Source organism: Tigriopus californicus, chromosome 1 (assembly GCF_007210705.1).
Source record: "Tigriopus californicus strain San Diego chromosome 1, Tcal_SD_v2.1, whole genome shotgun sequence".
In the NCBI taxonomy this organism is placed as follows: Eukaryota; Metazoa; Arthropoda; class Copepoda; order Harpacticoida; family Harpacticidae; genus Tigriopus; species Tigriopus californicus.
Genome location: NC_081440.1, coordinates 2343148 through 2361983, shown reverse-complemented (window position 1 = coordinate 2361983; position 18836 = coordinate 2343148). Strand labels below are relative to the sequence as shown.

At 38.3% G+C, this 18836-nt stretch overlaps 1 protein-coding gene across 4 annotated transcripts; it reads left to right on the top strand.

Moving 5' to 3' along the window:
- Window positions 1–874: 874 nt before the first annotated feature.
- LOC131884759 (protein Star-like) lies at window positions 875–12890 on the top strand. Of its 4 annotated transcripts, none has more exons than XM_059232638.1 (4): window positions 875–1135; window positions 3791–4294; window positions 4492–4735; window positions 12370–12890. In XM_059232638.1, exons 2-4 carry the CDS (start codon window positions 3966–3968, stop codon window positions 12748–12750), a joined length of 954 nt encoding a protein of 317 aa, XP_059088621.1. In that variant the 5' UTR covers window positions 875–1135; window positions 3791–3965; the 3' UTR covers window positions 12751–12890. The 4 variants fall into 4 exon arrangements, with proteins under 4 accessions (XP_059088621.1, XP_059088627.1, XP_059088643.1 ...); XM_059232644.1 differs by having other exon boundaries at window positions 875–1226; XM_059232660.1 differs by lacking the exon at window positions 875–1135 and adding an exon at window positions 2158–2277.
- Window positions 12891–18836: the final 5946 nt, after the last annotated feature.

Below are 18836 nucleotides of genomic sequence, written 5' to 3'. Positions count from 1 at the left end.
TCATTAAGAGGAACTGTTGAAAGCGTATTGTCATATCACAAATGATCTAATACCTAAAGGCGATTGGCATTGGGTCTGCTGAAGGCCGGCTAAAGGCTGAGAGAAGTGCTTGAGCCTTTTGGTGTTCATGGTTGAACCATTGGTAAATTGAAAACTTCATTCAAGAACTGCAAAAGTCAAAACCCTTTAGAACAGACCGGACCGAGGAGAGAAACCTGGGATTGCAAGAGTCAGTCTTTGGATGGCCAAACATTAGATGCTCACCAATCTCCTTTAGACTAAAATTGGCGCTTTCATGGTATGGTGATAGGTTTTGTATTAGTGTCGTCAAATGGAACTGTGCGACTTCAGAAGACACCACGGGAGGACCTTAATTTCTTTACATCCTCTATGTAGGTTACAAAGTATTGGGAATGGTAAAAGTGGAGGTGTTCACCACATAGAAGACAATTACAGGTCATGAACGGACGGGGATGAAATTCTTTTTTGGGATCATGTGACGTAGTGAACTGTATCCAAAGCCTCCTTCAAGATGTTTCGTCGTCTGATTGGGTCAAGGGGGATGTGAAAAATTGTACGGCCCCGCCAAAAAAAATGGAAGGAATGTGGGGCAAAAGATTCGTCTCGGATGTCGCAATAGGTAGCTGATCGAAGAGAGTAAGGGTACATTTAGACTAATTGATTCTCTCAACATCAAATAAATATTTCCATCTAGTACTTAACTTTTTCCAAATCCTCATGTTATCTCTTAGGCAGTATCAAAGTTCACTCAGTTTTTTCCCATTGATATCTTGCCTTTACAAAACTTCGGATTAACGTCAGAGAAAGTGCAAATACCATCAAAAATGCATTGTGACAGAAATCGAGCTTTACTTGACTCACTAAGTGGCGAGTTCATGTTTGGTCTTAATTCTGAACACAAAAACACTGAAGGGTCCTATGACTTGAATTTGATCGCTTTGTGTTAGAATTTCAATGGAAACAAGATGATCAAATAGTTTGATCAAACCATTACGGTGCTTGTGTGGCTGTCCACAATTCTAATCTGCAATACGCAAACCCCACACAGGATTTGCCAACAGGAACTCTGCTTGTGATAAGTGACCCAAGATCGGTTCCAAAAAAGCAAATGCAGGTACAGACTATCGAAATATTGTACTCCATATTTCGTGTGAGGCCCTTTATACTGGTTTCTTTCTTGGTCCATCGCTCATGTTAAATCAAAGGTGAGAAGCCTTGACCTTTAGAGTTGCTGCCAACCTCTGTTAAGAACAAACTCAAGAAATAGTATGTTTGCGGAGCAAAGTCTGAAAGATTTTTCACCGCAATGTGATTGGGAATTCTAAAAGATCTTTGGACCAAACTTTTTGCCTTGTGTTTTGTGGAAGCGCCTCAAATCTTGCACATAAAAATCAAATCTTTTCAGAGCCATCTACTAATCAAATGAGTGGAACTCCAATAATAAGGTTTTTGACGCAGGATGATTCGTTCGAAGCTTTTGCGTTGCACATATGTTTCACTTCTTATGGTGGACTTAGCATTTATTTACTCTTGAGGTCTACGTAAATAACGAACAAGTGTCAAATATCCAAGTGAAAAATGAAAAATGCATCATTCAGTTAACATCAAAAGATTTGGACATGAATAATACTTTGGACGCCTAAATGTGAAAAACCTCAACCAATCCTAATATTGACTCAGTCACATTGATTTTACGTTCTGTTCTAGTATATGTGAGGTTTTTTAAATATAAAAGGAGCAAGAGCCCCACTTGATTAAAACAACTAGTTACCATAAAGTACCAATGAAACTGGATCAAGCTCTGTTCACGATTTTTCTAGACTTTTTGAAAGCCATGTTTGCGGGAATGGCTGTATACTTTTTTGATTAAGGTTGAATCCAATACAATTCAGGGATATTTTAGAGCGGCAAATTCAAACTCATTGTCGGACAATTTTTTCATCAAACATGACTTGCTGGAAAAGCATTCCCAAGCATCGATTAGAAACCCGTAAAAAAATTGCCGTCTCAAAATCAGAGCTTTTTTAGTTTCTCATCCTTGGTCACAGTTGTTTTCCCTCCACGTTGATTTGTCAAACATAACGAATAGTTGGCGATAATTGGGTTTCAAAAAATCGATTCGTATAATTGAGTTGAAAATTTTCAGTCTTGCAAGTAACAAGGAGTTGCCAGCAAAGACCTTCATATCCAAGAATCGAGTGCCAATCAAAACGGCTTTTTCAAATCTTCTCTGAATCTGGCGGCACAAGTTGACTAGTAGGTAAAACTAGGGCTCTCTAGTAGGTAAAACAATATCGTGTCTGGTGTAATTAAGAGAGGAAAATCCCTGCCATAAACGTCATAGAAAATCAAGATCTTTCCCAATTTTACCAACCAAGAGTAAAATTAGACTTATTTTTGAGCTCTAAAAGACCTTCTTAAAGTGTTCTTATGAATATCCCCTGTGTTGAAAAAGGAATATATCTTATACTATATCAAAAAGAGCATCAATAACATGCAATGTTTTAAATGATCCCTTAGTCGCTGAACGACGTCATTCAGAGTCCTAAAGTTAGTTGAATATGTTAAATAAAGTGCTTGTAAAAGACAAAACACAAGACTCTCTGGGTTTTTAGTGGTAAGGAGCTAATTAAAACGTTAGAGGATAATACCAACTACCTAAGGAAAAATCGCCCAAGTATTGATTGGTTAATGATCACTATAGACCACGAAAAATTTAAATTTAAAAGAAAGTTCTTAATGTCACAAGCCAGCGATTTTTCTGAAGTTTTGAGATGGTTTAAAACAAGTTCAAATAAGATTTTTAAAGTAAATTTTTGAGTCCGGACAAACTTGTGTTAAATTGTAACCTAATCTACAATATCTTAACATATCTCAAGCACTCTGTAACAAGTGCTTTGAATATTGGACTTTTTCTTTCTCTTTTGTAAATACGTAATACTAGTGTTGAATAGCAAATTGTATTGAAAAGAGGATTTCGTATTACGAGAAAATGATCATTTTTTGCACTTCGGTATCATTGGAGAACGCATAAGTTATTGCTAGTCTGAATCGCAAATTTGTTGTTTTAAACCAAATTGAATTCCCAAAAGTTGAGACCTCAGCTTTTTCGAATATGTCCTAACCTCACCAAATTTAATTTAGAACGTTTATGACAATTTCAAAATCGATGATCATCAGTCAAAACAAATTGAGTGGAAAAAGTCACATTTTAAAACTGTTTAAATAAAAAAATCGTCAGTTTTTGGCAAGTTCTTAAAAAGCACCCATAACATATAAAAACGCCCCAAGAAGGTACTATATTTAGAATTTAATCTTTTTTTCTGAGTCTCTAATGATCACATTAATATATTAAAAATATATATTTATCAACAATAGCTTGACTCAAAATCTTCCTGGGGGTTTTCCACAGATTTTCTAGCGTTCAAAACTGTCCTGTATGACTGTCTCTTTCTGATTTTATAAATGTTTAGTCTAGGATTCGGAGTTCATTGATGATGAATAAAAATTGTTAGCTAGCAAAAGCTAGCAAAACCTTTCGAAAAAGCAGTATTATCAAAAAGACCATAAATAACTTTGCCTGCAATTTATTTCTTTCACATCGATTTTTTTCTCAAAGTTCGGGACATACTTTTAAACTTGAACATATATTTATCCTGTCAGCCTCCAATGTTCAATCGACACTGACAATGATAAGTATAGCCTAGCCAAAGACATAAAAAATCTCGTAGTAATTGTTGCACTTGTGATTCCTACAATTCTATTGCAGCCCTTGTGAATCCTAAGCCCCATTCTGACCCAGTGTTGAAGAGAGAGTCTCAAAATATAGTAACTCAATGTGGAGTGTTTACTACCTAGTTACATACAAGAAAGTCCCTTAAAACCCACTCCCGCTTTTCAACTCTAGTCAGTGTTCAAACCAAGTGCGATCGATCTGGTCGGGCATGAGGAAACTTTATCGAGCCTTGAATGGCTCTCTACTGTGTTTGTGTTTGTGCTTAATTCTGGGCCTTATGTTAGTAACCCAAAGGTCCATGGAGGTTCTTCAGACTCCGTCGAGCAGTCCCATTAAGGAATTAAGCCGTCTTCAACATGTCTATCAATGGAAGCGTGAGGAAATGAAGTTCTTGATCCAACAACCAAGTGCATACGTGGCACCGCATGATCCAATACTCGTGGATTTAATTCTAGCGGATCATATTCGTCAACCCAATCAAGGGCCAAAGAGCCAGAAGTTGTTGGACGTGATCAAAGATCCCAAAATCGAATATGGGTAGGGAACAAAAGGTTCTTGGTTGAGCAAAGCAAAGCAATAGAATAGAAAAGACTCGTTTTATTTACCTCAAATTCGATATTAGATCGGTTTTGAATCGTTCTCCTTATCAATAACATTCATCAATGTTGCCTAACCAAAATAACCTAGATATCAAGTGTCCTTGCGCATTCTAATAAGACTCCATCGATTTCTAGGGGCCAGTACGAGCAGTCCTTGATAGTGGACAAACATTTTCAGGGCAAGAGAAATGGCTTTTTTATCGAGGCTGGAGCGTGGAACGGAGCCTATTTGAGCAACTCCCTGTTCCTGGAGGTGGAACGAAATTGGACCGGCCTTTTAGTCGAAGCCAACACCAAAGCATTCGAACACTTGTTGGCTTTGCAACGAAGAGCCTTTTCCTTCCACGGATGTCTTTCGATTTCTAATCAATCAGCAAAGGTCAGATCAACGGCTTTATAACAACACAACAAATGGCTAAACATAATATCAAATTCTCTGAACATTCTGGCAACATTGTGAGAGAGGAAACGAGGTCTTTCCTATCTGGGTGAATCCTATCTGGGCTCTAAACCACTTAGTGGAATGAAAAAAATGCCCTACTGCATACCAGTGAAGTGTGAAGTGACAAATTCAAGATCGTTACTAGTCTGTACATTGGTGTAATATCTGATCCTCCAACAAATACGAATTAGCAGCATATCTAGCTTGCCCCTGAAAATAGGGTTGAAATGGCATATTCAAGATGTGGCTGAACAAACAACATTTTAGAGTTAACATTGTTAGTTAATGAAATGACTTTGAAGGGCTCTGTCACCCATAACTATTTTCGAGAATCATTCAAAATGAAAGAAATGTGGCATACAAAAAACCTCCTGAGGAGGTGAATGGTGTAGTTCTGTAACCAAGCTTCTCAAAGACTTGCCAATTCTAAGCTTAGCCTTTATGTCAGGTTCTGTATATTTGTACTTGTCAAGAGCGGCTTTGAAGAACGAAAACTATGAAAGCCCTATGGCTCACTCGGGAAACCCTAACGTAGAATCATTTTGGCCCTAAAAAAGCCAGAGTGCCACAGAATATTGATGGATATTCCACCAATCAAATAGTATGTAAATGGTGATATGATCTACATTTTTGGTAAAGGAGTAAATGCAAAAATAAGTTGTTAAGATAGTGCGAGAGCGAGCCAAAACTCATCGAATTCAACGAAAAGAACCATTCAAATGAAACAAAATCATTCACCATAAACATCTCTCTTGATGTACTCAAGGCAAGCGTGAATTCTCTTCTTTTGTTAATCATAATATTATCCTATGTCCCTTTTATAAAGCAACACATCTCACAACATATTTTGCAGACTTCCTTACCGCTATTGGAAGTGGAATTCCCAACAGTTCAAGTCAAGAGGACAAAAAAGCGATCTTATTCTACTTAACCTATATTTGTGTAAAATCTGACTCATCAACGATTAAGAGTTAGCAGATCTGGCTAGCCCTTGAATATAGGGCTGATCAGTAATTTTAATTAAACACTTGTCCAAGTCTGTCTTGAAAGATGTTACCGGATCAACAAAGCCCTCGTATTCCTTAGGACTATTAGAGGGAAGCAAATCAAACAATGAAGGAGCCCGAGAAAGAAGAGAGTTGGACATCATTGTTCGAGCTAGCCTGGATTCTCGACGGCTTGAAGGTGCTCTCAAAACGCACATTAAGCCTCTACGGTCACTAGAATTGACCCTAAATCCCGGGTTGGGACAAAGCTCATAGATACTTTTGAAGACGTACAGTATCAGATACCTTTCGTACCTTCTCTGAACACTGTACAGTCCCAACTTTTTTGGTCTCTCCCAATACGAGAGCTCTCTCATTCCTGTGATGTTCCTGGTAAAACATCTTTGGACCTGTTCGACCTTTTGCAAATTTGCTTATCTCATTGGAGCCCAAATGGACGAGGTATACTCAAGATGTGGTTGGTTAATCAACTTGAACCGAGTTAGTGCCACGATAATTTCTTTGAACCTGAGATATGTTGTTCCCTTTTATTTCAACAATTTGTGTAATCTTTTTTTAACGGGAAATTGATGTCACATTTTGCTAGCAATCAATGCCACATGCACAAAGCTTCGTTTTTAAGTTGATCAAATTTGTGCAACTCATAAGAACCCTTATTTGCAACGTCAGACAGCCCGAACAAAACGGGAAGACGCACGGCACATTGCTAAACAAACCACTCGTACCATGCCATGAAAGCGAATTCTTTTCCAGATATCATGTGACCCAAGACACTAATTATACACAAGATTTTGAAAGAATTTGTCAAAAACAACACAAACACATTATAATTCAATAAAGAGAACTCGGCCCAATCGGCCTTCTATTTGGCAGAGGCTGACTAACAAAGCGCCCTCTGAAGTGCAAAACCTAAACCATATTTCGTGTAGCGTAAGAAGGCTATTCATCCCCATTTTCATGGACTGACTAACTTGGAATCCAAGGAAGGCCGAATATGTCCACAAGACGTTATTACCATACGCGTACTCATTTTCTTCATTCAACTAAAATGAGGGTGATAGCTGATCCTTTATTTCCAACCAAGTCATATTAATCGATTTTTAACAACCAGTTGTTGTCTACAGATAGTCAGGCATTGAAGTTCACATTTTAAAACATAAACAGCTCGTTGAATCCAAGGGAAACGCGCCAAAAACGTTAATGGGATCATCAAAATCAATGCAAAAAGTTACAACATCAATCTATCCCACAATTTGTTGTAAAAATTTTCCATAAATCTGGCAAAAACATAACTTTTAAGATTTGCCGAAAATTGATGGAAAGGTTTTTTCTTTTAAACGGGGGCCTCTCCAGGCTGACCATGAAAATTGCCTGAATGGACTCTAGATTTAACAACAACAAAATCAATGATTCCCCTAGCGGAGGTTGACAGCATAAAGTGCGTCTTCTACAGCCTGACTTCAAAGGAGGACACTCTATCTTTGTCCTTGAATATTAAGACACTAATATATTCTAATTGGAATTATGGATAAGTTTTGATGGTACAAGAATAATGCATGTATTGATTGTTTCTTGCAAGTATCATCATTCAAATATGACTTCATAACCTACTGACAAACAAGCACTGCTTCTCGATTTGCCAAGCCTCTTGGACAGCTCTTCTTTTATGTTATGGAAGCGTAGAGGAAAAAACTCCTAGAGAGTGCGCTGAGAGCTAGCCAGGCGGACTAGTTTTCAGAGCAAATGCATGTCAGCTGACGGGCTGCTAGGGTATAGTTTCTGATTGTAGAGTCGCTACTTTCCATCAGCTAGAGTTGCACTGTCCACTGGTTACCGATTCAGTTGCAGTACACCATTCGTGAGGAAGCACTCCCGTCAAAAGCTACATCTCGGTCAGGTGGACTCACGAAATTCAGCTCTTAGAGGGAGCTACTTTGCGTTCTCGAGAGTCAATAGAAACACACTTGAGATATGAAAATACTTCCAGTCATTTGCCAAACGTTATTACGCAAATATTTTTCATGGAAAGTTCATTCAAAACCCATTATATCCCTCATTAGGCTCCAGAATGGGATGTCCTTTTCTTCGTGGACGAAAATTGGAGCAGTTTTGGTCCATTTGCCGATACCAATTAGGAATCTCTTAGGACCAAGGAATTTTCTGTTAAACCAAATATATCTTTTAATCATAAGCTACCAGGTCTAAATCTAGCTTTAAAGCCATAATCCACAACAGATTATTCCCAAGGGTTTGCCAAAGATGGCATACAAAGTGTTTAGGAGACCATCATCCTTCAAGAAATAAAAACGATCCAGAAGGATATATTCAACTTGTGAAAAAAAGAATTGAGCCAAAGTTGGGAATCATTAAGGATGCTTTACATTTAGGCAAAGATGTGTGAGACCCTAAGAATTGCGAAATTCCTCCCAAAAAAGCCCCACCGCTTATAAAACATCATAGACACCTATGATTGAATGTGAGCAAGAAAATAAGGGCTAAATATTAAGCAAAGATCAATTGAACATTAGTGGTCAACAACAAGCTCCTCCATACCTCAGTTCAGCCATGCTGTAGCAATATTTTCAAAGAGGGCTTTAACTTGGCGGCTGGTGCAATTCAGAAATATCGAGAGTTGGGCTTTAACAAACATGATTCTTTAAAGTAAAGGATGCTGTTATTAAGGTATCCTTACAACTTTTCCTTAGCAAATATCTTCAGAAGACTCTTCTTTAAGTTTCCATTTTGCTCCATATAACCTCGTTTGTAATTGCAAAAATCAATGCCCATACGGTAAAAAAAGGAAATATTGACTTAACTTTCTGAGTCGACCATAAATTTAGAACACTAACTGAAATGATAATTTGTCAAGGACTCATACGAAGCTAGTAAGAACAATGACAGCACACTTTTAAAGCTCAATTACGAAGAGGTCAGTAAAATGTTTTTGGCAGATTCTTATTTTACCATGGGCCTATTTGGTCTATTTATCCTTTACAAGAACTAATTCTAGAAACTGCAAAGTTTTCTTATTTGAAGAAGCCGTCAATAACATAGGGCGTTCAATTATTATGTTGCTATTTCTTGTGTCCGTCCACAAAGAGCAATTGAATAATACTTTTCAGAACCTCTTCATGATAGGCAGATTTTCGATAGCAGAATTTACCAACCAAGGACTCGCTTCTCCAAAACTCTTTGCAATGGTACAAATTCCAGCTCGCATCTTCGCTATGGCGACCACATCATTATTCATATTGTAGTAATGGTCTTGAAATGATCTATTTAGTACGTGACAAGCCCTCTAGTTTGAACCATCCATTGATGTTTGAATTCGGCCTCCACATTATAAACCAAAACAATTACTCACCTCCAATGTGATCCATGTTGGTTTTTGCCGTTCAAGGAGTAACCAATCAGCAAGGATAATCTTTTGACCGCCTTTTTTAATGAATTCCACAATACCACGAAAGTTATTATTTTCTTTGAATTATCTATCCTCCCATTTTACCCTCTCCTCAAAGGATCTCTTATCCCCCATCTAAGATTAGTCTTGTCCAAAAACAGGATTTTTTAAGGTTAGAGAGCCTAGTCAAAGATTTGATAGCTCTACTCCATCGAAGGGCTAACTGCCCATAAAAGGGATTTATTTGAATGTACATTATCTTTTTTTCCAAAAAAGCCAGCACAAAGATTAAGGTTCTTGAGGAACTAGCTTTAGATAGGCAGATCTCGTTCATTTCTATGACAGAAACTTGGCTTCGACCAGGGGTCTTAGATGAAGAGCTGGCCATGGTTGGTTTCAATCTAGTTCGATGTGATAGAGTACGCCCTGACAATCCCATTTTTCCGCATGGGGGCGTGTCTATATGTTAGAAATGACCTGCACACTAGTCATGTAAAAATGTCTAATGGAGAAGTAGAGGTCTTAGTTTGTCATCTTCAAGGTCTGGATCTGTCCATTGCGACAATATATAGGCCCCCCTCTTGTTAAGTAAGCTCGTTCTTGTCAGCTCTCAAATTCATAGGAAATGAGTTGGACCAGTCAGTTTGCTCAAAGGTTCTCTTTGTAGGGGACTTCAATTTTCCGGCTAGTGTTGTAGAGTGGGAGGTTGGTCCAGATGCGTATATTCCCGTATCGAAATCGACGTCTCAGTCGTTCGAAAAGCTGGAAGAATTTGCGATCTTGCGCAATTTTTCTCAGCATGTTGGTGTAGCCACTAGAGAGAAGAGCGTTCTTGACTTGTTTTTTTCCAATGACCCTGATCTGATCCAGAGCAATTTGAATCCAGCAGTTGTGACTAGCCTTCAAAGAAAGTTGGATTTAATCCAAGGTAGAATTAAGGCCTCCATTGAGACAGATCAGTGGAACAAGGAAAGTAGAGTTGTTCAAGAGGTGAGGTCGAATCCGAAGGCGTTTTTCTCTTTTGCAAACTCTAAGAGAAAGATCAAACACCCTGTAGGGCCTTTTGAGGTCGATGGGGAAGCCATAGACAATGTAGGGACTATGGCCAACATACTTGGAAATCAGTTCTCTACTGAGTTTAGGAGCAACAGTCCATTGCCCCATTGATGAGTTTGTTGGGACTGGCAAGGCTTGTCAAGTTGAGCATTTAGATGATTTTGTAGTCGCAGATCAGGATGCTCTAGAGGCCATCAGGGACTTGAGACTCTCGAGCTCCCCTAGCCCTGATGGAGTGACATCTCAGTTTCTGATGAGATGCTCACAGGTTCTTGCTCCTGTTTTCTCGTACTTGATGTGTTGCATCTTGGACCAGGGCAAGTTCCCCTCTTCTCTGAAGGTAGCTCATGTTGTTCCAATTTTCAAAGAAGGAGATAAGTCGCTGCCCAGTAACTACAAGCCAATTTCCCTCACTTCGAATATTGCGAAGGTGTTTGAGAAGATCAATGAAGTCCCCCCTCCTAGCCAGCATGGGTTCCGAGCACATTTTGGCACGGTTACCCAACTGATTGAACATATAGAGCAGGTTATTGAGGGACTGGAGAGCCCTGAACCAGTCGATGTAGTTTATCTTGACTTTGCCAAGGCCTTTGACAAGGTAGATCATGGTCTTTTAGTTAACAGGCTCCATGAGATTGGGATCCAAGGCAAGGTTCTCAATTGTCTAAGAAGTTTCATTTGTGGTAGGAAACAATTAGTTAAGGTTGAGGGATCCCTTAGTGACATACATGATGTCAAGTCGGGTGTCCCTCAGGGTTCCATTTTGGGTCCTCTCCTTTTCATTATCTTCATTGCTCCGCTTCAGAAGCTCCGTAGTAGTAATGTCAGTATCTCTTCCTATGCTGATGATACAAAATTGGTAGTTGGTAGGAATGGTCAGGATTCCGGTTGTCTGACAAAGGTCCTAGACCAAACCTACTCCTGGGTTGCTGCGAGTAACATGGCACTGAATGGAATGAAATTCTGCTCCATGACCTTTGGGTCGACGCCATTAGACACTCCACTATTAGATGATGAAAGTAAGGACATTGAGCAGGTCTCATCCATGAAGGATTTATTTGTAGTCCTCCAAGATAATGGAAAGTTCGATGAGCATATCCAGTTGAAAGTTGATAAAGCTTTTCAAACACGTGGTTGGATATATCGCACGTTTAAGTCCAGAGATAGTGTCATGATGCTAACTCTGTACAAGTCGATTGTTCAGCCGCATCTTGAATATGCCTCTCCCATTTGGGTTCCAATGAGTTCAGCAGGTTTGCAAAAGCTCGAGCAGGTCCAAAGATGTTTTACTAGGAAAATTGAGGATATGAGAGAGCTCTCGTATTGGGAGAGGTTAGAAAGGTTGGTATTGTACAGTATTCAGAGAAGGTACGAAAGGTATCTGATATTGTACGTTTTCAAAAGCATCTTTGTCCCAACCCAGGATTTAGGGTCAATTGTAGTGACCGTAGAGGCTTAATGTGCGTTTTGAGAGCACCTTCAAGCCCTCGAGAATCCAGGCTAGTTAAAACAATGAAGTCCAACTCTCTTCTTTCTCGGGCTCCTTCATTGTTCAATTTGCTGCCCTCAAATATTCGTAGGGCTTATATAGGCGTTGATCCAGTAGCAAGATTTAAGTCAGACTTGGACAAGTTTTTGACTAAAATTCCGGATCAACCTGATATTCAAGGATTAGCCAGATCAGCCAATTCTAATTCGTTGGTCGATCAAACAATATATATAAATAAAAGTCAAGTAAAATGAATAATCTTCTCGTCTTGAACTGCTGAGATTCCAATCCCGGTAGCGGGAAGGAAGTCCGCAAAAAAAAAATCCGTTCCAGGTAATTTGTCGTTAATGATTTTTGGGCGTTCAAGTATTGTGTCGTCAATTCTTGTGTCTGTCAATTGTGACGTCGTGAATTGTTTTGCGTTCAATTATTTTTGTCCCAATCATTCCAGCCCCAATCATTATGACGCATTATTGTACAAAGATATTCTTCAAATAATTTGTTCGTTTCCTTTTTTCTATACTTTTGACTCAAAGGACAATGTTATTTCGATATGTGACACCTTTTCAGCCCTCCTCATATAAATAGATTTAGAGTCCTGAGGTTGGTTCCATTTCAGGTTACATTTGATGGCGCCGACGTGTTTGGAACGATCAAAAAGAACAAGTCAGATTTGACACGGGGTGAAGCAGCTTTGGAACAGAATCGAGCCGGTCTGGATAAGAACCACCGAAGCACTTACGTGGTTCAATGTTTCCCTTTGTACAGTTTATTGCTGGCCCTGGGCAATCCAGAGGTGGACTACTTCAGTTTGGACGTGGAGGGTTCCGAAATGGATGTTCTGAGGACCATCCCATGGGACAAGGTTCGGATCAAAACCTTGACTATAGAGGTGGAACACTCGGATGCACAAATGATCACCACGTTTATGGAGACCAATGGCTATTCCATGGTTCAGAAAATTGGAAAAGTTGACTTATTTTTCGTTCGGAACTCTTAGTGAATGCTGTTTTCTATAAAGGAATCTCCCAACGTAAGGCTCAAATATTACCTGAAGTGCATGTTCCAATATTCGTGACAAAACCATGGCGATTCATTTCGAAATAGATCTTTCATGCTCTAAGTAAATGAAGGTGAATTGTTTCCTTTTCCACTAAATTAAAAAAGCTTTTGCAATGTGGTATTGCTTTCAAATATATATTCTTCAATATCTTAAAGGTGCGAGAACATGCAACCAAAACAACAGGCTTTCAAATATCATTCTGGCATCTATATTTCAGCAATTTGGTCTTTTGTTTTCTTTAATTTTTCGCACAGCATCGATAAATTGTCTAAATGACATCTACAGACTTTATGCGTCAATGCTCATTTTTTCTCATGCTCAGGGTGAAATATTTCTAAATTAACATTACTTTGGAAGGTAGAATGACCTCGCAATACCTAGAATCTGTTTTATACAAATGTTCCGTTCTTGGTGGAAAACGTGCAGTGAACGAAATCACATCTAACTTTCACTTAAACCATCAAAAAATATCAAAAAGAATTGTGCAATGACCTTTGCAATGACTTTGTCTGATATTTTGCAATTTTTGTTGCTTTCTAGCTAAAAATGAGCTTCAGTTACGCGTAGAACCACAAATTAAAATTTTTCCTTCTAGCAGTCTCAAGACATGTACAAAATCTCCGTGCTACATTTGCAAAGGCAGCTTTCAGGACATCAAAAGCGTTGTTGCACCTATTGCACTTATTGCACTTGTGATTACTTCACTTCTACTTTTGCCTGTAAACGTCAATTACATGGATTCTTAATTATCCTGTACTTAACCGTCATAAGCAGGGTGGGTATTTTTCATTTGTGGACACTTTTGTCTATCCCTGTCCACAAGTGTTCATAAGTGTCCAAAAATACGGGTGGGCAAACAAGGACAAAAGTGGACAAAAGTGTCCAAAAAATTCAACTATGTTGTCAACTACAGAGTTATGAAGTAATAATAACCCAATATGTAACCCAAATAATAACCCAAAATCTGGGATATGTTTTTCAGAATTAAGATCCTGAAACTTTTGACCCAGTCCATCTATAATCTAGAATTGACCCAAAATTATGCATATTTAGTTGTATAATGTCCCTACGGTGAATTACGAGTACACGATTTCAACTAATTCTTGACCAAAAATGTTACCATAAAATAGATGAGAAAACTACCGATCCAAACATGTAGTGAAAATAGCTGAGCAGATAGTGAGAGAGACACAAAAATGTTTTAATTTAAATCAAGGTCAATCGCACTACCGAGAAAGAACTAGTTAAGAATGTAAAGTTGAGTGGACTTGATTGCCGGACATTTCCCGCGAGGATGACGCTTGGAACAACCGCAAAGAACAGATTTCTCGGATGAGCCAGCCATTCCACACTTTCGATCCAACTTGCAACCGTTCCTTTTGTTTCAAAAGTCGACCAAGTTGATTTCCATTTCCTCGGAATTGACCGATTGAGATTGAGAGGGAGATCGAGAATTGAAAGTACAGGTAGTGCCGTCACCGATGGTTTGTGCTTTGAGGATGAATTGACGGGCCTCGTTAAATGTGACCAGAACTCGATCCATGAGCTTGGCGTTGTCGGAATTTTGCTGCAAAATGAAGTGTAATCTTGGCCTTCTTCTCAGTTAACGCTCAAATGAGCCCTTCAGGGCAGATGCAGGTTCACAAAAACGGATGGACTTAACATTACGATTGACAACGGATTAGTCGATGGGGAGGACGGAACGGAATGAGCACCGAACACGCCCTTTTAACCGGACGCAGACTATGGAATCTTCGACCAGAACATGAGCCGTGAATAGGACTGAAGAAAAACGTACGTAACAGCTGTCTCATTGCATGATAGTAGAAGAAAGTGTGTAGACAATTAGGCAGGTCACGTGTTTTATTCTCAGAGGAGAAGAGCACAAGAACAAATTTCCAGAACGAAGTTATTGAGTTGTTTTTTTAGTCAATGCATTGCAATCGCATCTACCCAATCTGTCTGATGGGGAAAAGGCAAAATGATGATCTTTTCTCGAGCCTTGAATGATTTTTTGTTGTATTTTGCCTGTGTTTAATTCTGGACCGACCTTGAGCATTGAAGCTCTTGGACCTGACCAAAGATTCCGAAATCGAACATGGGATGGGAACAAATGGTTCATGGTTGAGCAGATTTAGAATATGATAGGAAAAGGCTCATCAGATGCCCATACCTCAAATCTGCCCTTAGATCGTTTTTAATAGTTTCTGTTTCGCAAAGACAGACATTCTTTGAAGTTTCTTAACCAATGTAACCTTGATATCACATGTCTTTGAGTATTCTGATAATTAGGGCTCGGGAAAAAAAAATTTGAGGGACAAATAATCACTAAAAGAAATTTTTGAAAGCACCAAACAAGTCACAAAATTTTGCAAAAGTTTGAAGCAATTAACAAAGGTATCAATATGTTTAGTCATTTCGAAATCTTTGAATTCAAAAGTCCTTGAAGTTGACTCCTAACTTGAACGCCCAAATTAATACTCTTAACCATGAAGGTTTCTAGGTCAAATTTGGTTCCTCTGGGTGTTTTATTTTAGCTATCTCTTAGGGTGAAGAGACATGGGCTAATATGCAAATCTTTTTATTGTTTGTTCTTTTGTTTGTAAAATTTGTAAAACATTGAGGTTCCGTGTGCATTTTTAGGAAACACTTGAGCTTTTGCCAAAAAGGCAAGCAGGAATAATGTGAGAATTAGAGAACAACTACTGTATTGCAACAAACCAAGAAGATTGGGACACTGCAGTGTGCAGTATTTAAAAGAGGTACAAAGGGTATCTTTTGCAAAAAATCTTCAAAATAATCCTTGACCTTTCTCCTCAACCAGAATTCAGAATCAATTATAGTGAATGTCTAGGTTTACACTTTGAGCCCTCCAATCCATTTGTACGCTCTGAGTTCCTCCCATGGGATAGAGTTCGGATTAAAATCTCAACTATTGAGGTGGAACACTTTCACGCCCAAATCATTACCAAATTTATGGATACCAATGGCTATTCCACGCTTCAAAACTAGGCAAAGTTGACTTTCTTTTTCGTTCGAAACTCTATTAGTGGTCGCTAGTTTCTAAACAAAATCTGGCAACCTAACTCTCAAATATATCCTGGAGCACATGAAACTGACAGCCCATGCTCTCAGGAGATTAACTAGAATTGCCCCTTGTCTTTAAATAAATAAACTTATTTAGCGTGATATGCTTTTAAACCTGTGGTTATTTTCATTTTCTTGAATATGTGCAACAACATGGATACTCTTGAAACTGCAAGTGAATTGATGGAAACAGGATCATCTCACCCATCACCTAAACCTTAAATTCCTAAATTGAATATGACGCTAGGTGGAATGAAATCATTGATCTGTTTATTATGGATTAAAATGGTACAAAACCTTACTCGTACATCTACGACATTTTGCGAAATGATGATCATTGTTTTCGTCATGGTAGTAATTACAATTACGATCATTGGTTTGAAATTGGAACAATACTACTGTACACGGTGGTTATATTTTCTAGTTAAGTGTTTGCTCAAATGCCAAGACATCTTAATATGTTTTTCTTTGTCAAAGAAGCAAAAGGAACAACTTTTGTGAAATAATACACATGTTTAAAAGTAGCTCAGATAAGTGTGTTAAATCACTTAAAGCCCATTAAAAGGCCTCATTGTCAATCAGTATCAAGACACTCTTAGTTATGTATTGATGCAAATTTCATAAACTGCTATTTATCACATGCTTAGTTATTACAACTTAAAGGTTGCGTTTAGTGCCTTAAAGGATCGAAAAATGGCCTAATTATGTTTCCAGTTATTTCCAAGGAATATGATTGTCTTTTTCAATGACACGACAAGAAATAATATTTCTCCATTTTCTTTAAGATTTCTTTAAAAGCAAAAAGTAACAAAAATGTCGCTTAAAACTTACAAAACATGTAAAATTGCCTTTCATTTTAATTAAGTCCCAAAAGCTACACTATCCTATCATGTTCCTAAAATATTTGAACGATACCTGTGACGGTTTAATTTTCCAAATTGTCACTTTTTGCAATATTTAATTTCTACGTCCTAGCGATGTTTTTATTCAACGTTAATATAATTTTGTCAAAATTCAAGATTAAGCTTGATTAAAGTTGCGATTGACATGTGACATCACAATTGTGAGATACTGACATTAAGTAAGTTTTGAGTAATATTGCAAACTATATTTGGGTTTTCATCTGCTTCAGAAAAGTGAAATGTTTCCATTTACATTTTACGCAATTGAAAAAGTGTGTTTTATTTCTTGGCTTTAAGATATAAATGGTGCGTCTACACGAGAAATATTTGGTCACAAAGTTTGCCTAACATTTTTGGAAATGTTTGATATTTGACAAAACGATTCTTCTCGAAGGCGTCTGTCTACACGTGAAACTACCCAATAAAAATAGTTTGACGAATATTTTGATTTCGATTTCCAATCAGATGAGCTGGCAAGTAATCGTATCATTTCCCAATTGGTCTTGAATTCATTCCATGTTTTTGTTATGCACACTACACGAGATGATTAGTATAATGAACAGAGGGAAGACTGAGGATTGAAATTTGAAAAAAAAAACACCGATGGGTATTATCATAATGAGAATGTTTCTCTTTCCAAAAACGTTCTATTATGTCTGTTACCGTGTGTGCCGGCCGAAGGCCGAATGGCCACAACTAAATAATACGCGGCCAAGAACCTCTATGGGCTGATGATTCCGTTGTCTCTGATGATCTGATCCAACTTCAATTCAGGCCCAGGGTGGGTGGGTTCACCCGGGTCAAGGCTTCAATTATCTGAACGGGAGAAGATGAATCCGGATTCCGGAGATGGGTGTTGATCGATCATCAAACATCATCGATGGGAGATGGGAGTGTGACTACCAAATTAAGTCAGGGTTGGATGACATCTGATGACTTTGTTCATTGATTGACAATTCCAGGCCCCTTCATTATCTTGGGTTGTGGGTGGGTGTTCTCCCGTGCCAAAATAAACCACAATCAATTCATTTTTCTTTACTATAAATCATCATGGATCGAGTGAGTTAAGGTTTATAATGGCTGCAAATGGACACTTTGGTTCGAATGTCTGTTGAGGATGCTGTCGTCCATGAAACATTTCCTATTTGGCAAACAATCTTTGAACATATTCAAACCGAGAAATGTTTGTGATTTGGCCCACAATTTTGGTGAAATGCCAAACAATGTTTGTGAAATGGCTAATTATTTGCCAAATTTTTTGTCGTGTAGACGCACCATGACCAAAGCAATTACTCCCAACATCTATTGATTTCGTTTCTAAAAATTTTATCTCTTTGTAGGTTTTAAGTGGATTAATATTCTAATCTGAGCTATAATCCAAGATGATTGTTTTACAAAAGTTGTTCCTTTTGTTTCAATAACAGTGAAAATCATTATTAGAAGTCTTGGCATTTGAGAAAAAAACTTTATTAGTATTGTGATTAACACCGTGACTAACCCCAACCACAAACGGAAAACCTAACTGATATCATCACAACACTGCTTAAAGGAATTGGACAATACAGACGATATGATGTCTGGGCTCGCTATCCGGGCAAGCCTCAACCCTCCCATCCAAACACCCCAACAAATGCGAAGTATTTTTGTGGATAGCATACGCTCGCCAATCCTAAATATACTTGCTTTGTGATTTACAAAGCTAAAGCTTATATTACATCCAAAAAAAGTCCAATCGCAAAATATGTATTTCTTCATTTATTTATCCTAGTTGCCGAGGCTTCTGACAATTACTGTTTACCTTTAACGCAATCATCCCTTCCCTGTCAGACACGGCTTCACAAAAACGGATAGACTCATCATCAAGACTGACATTGAATGGATGGCTAGGAAAGACGACCCAAAATATGAAGCGAACTCGAACAGGGTGACAACAATGACTTAGGGCACTTTGAAACGGCTTTAACTCTTCATCTATTGAGATTTCAGAGGTGACTCTTTTATGTTAAATCATTAAATATATACCCTGCTACAATT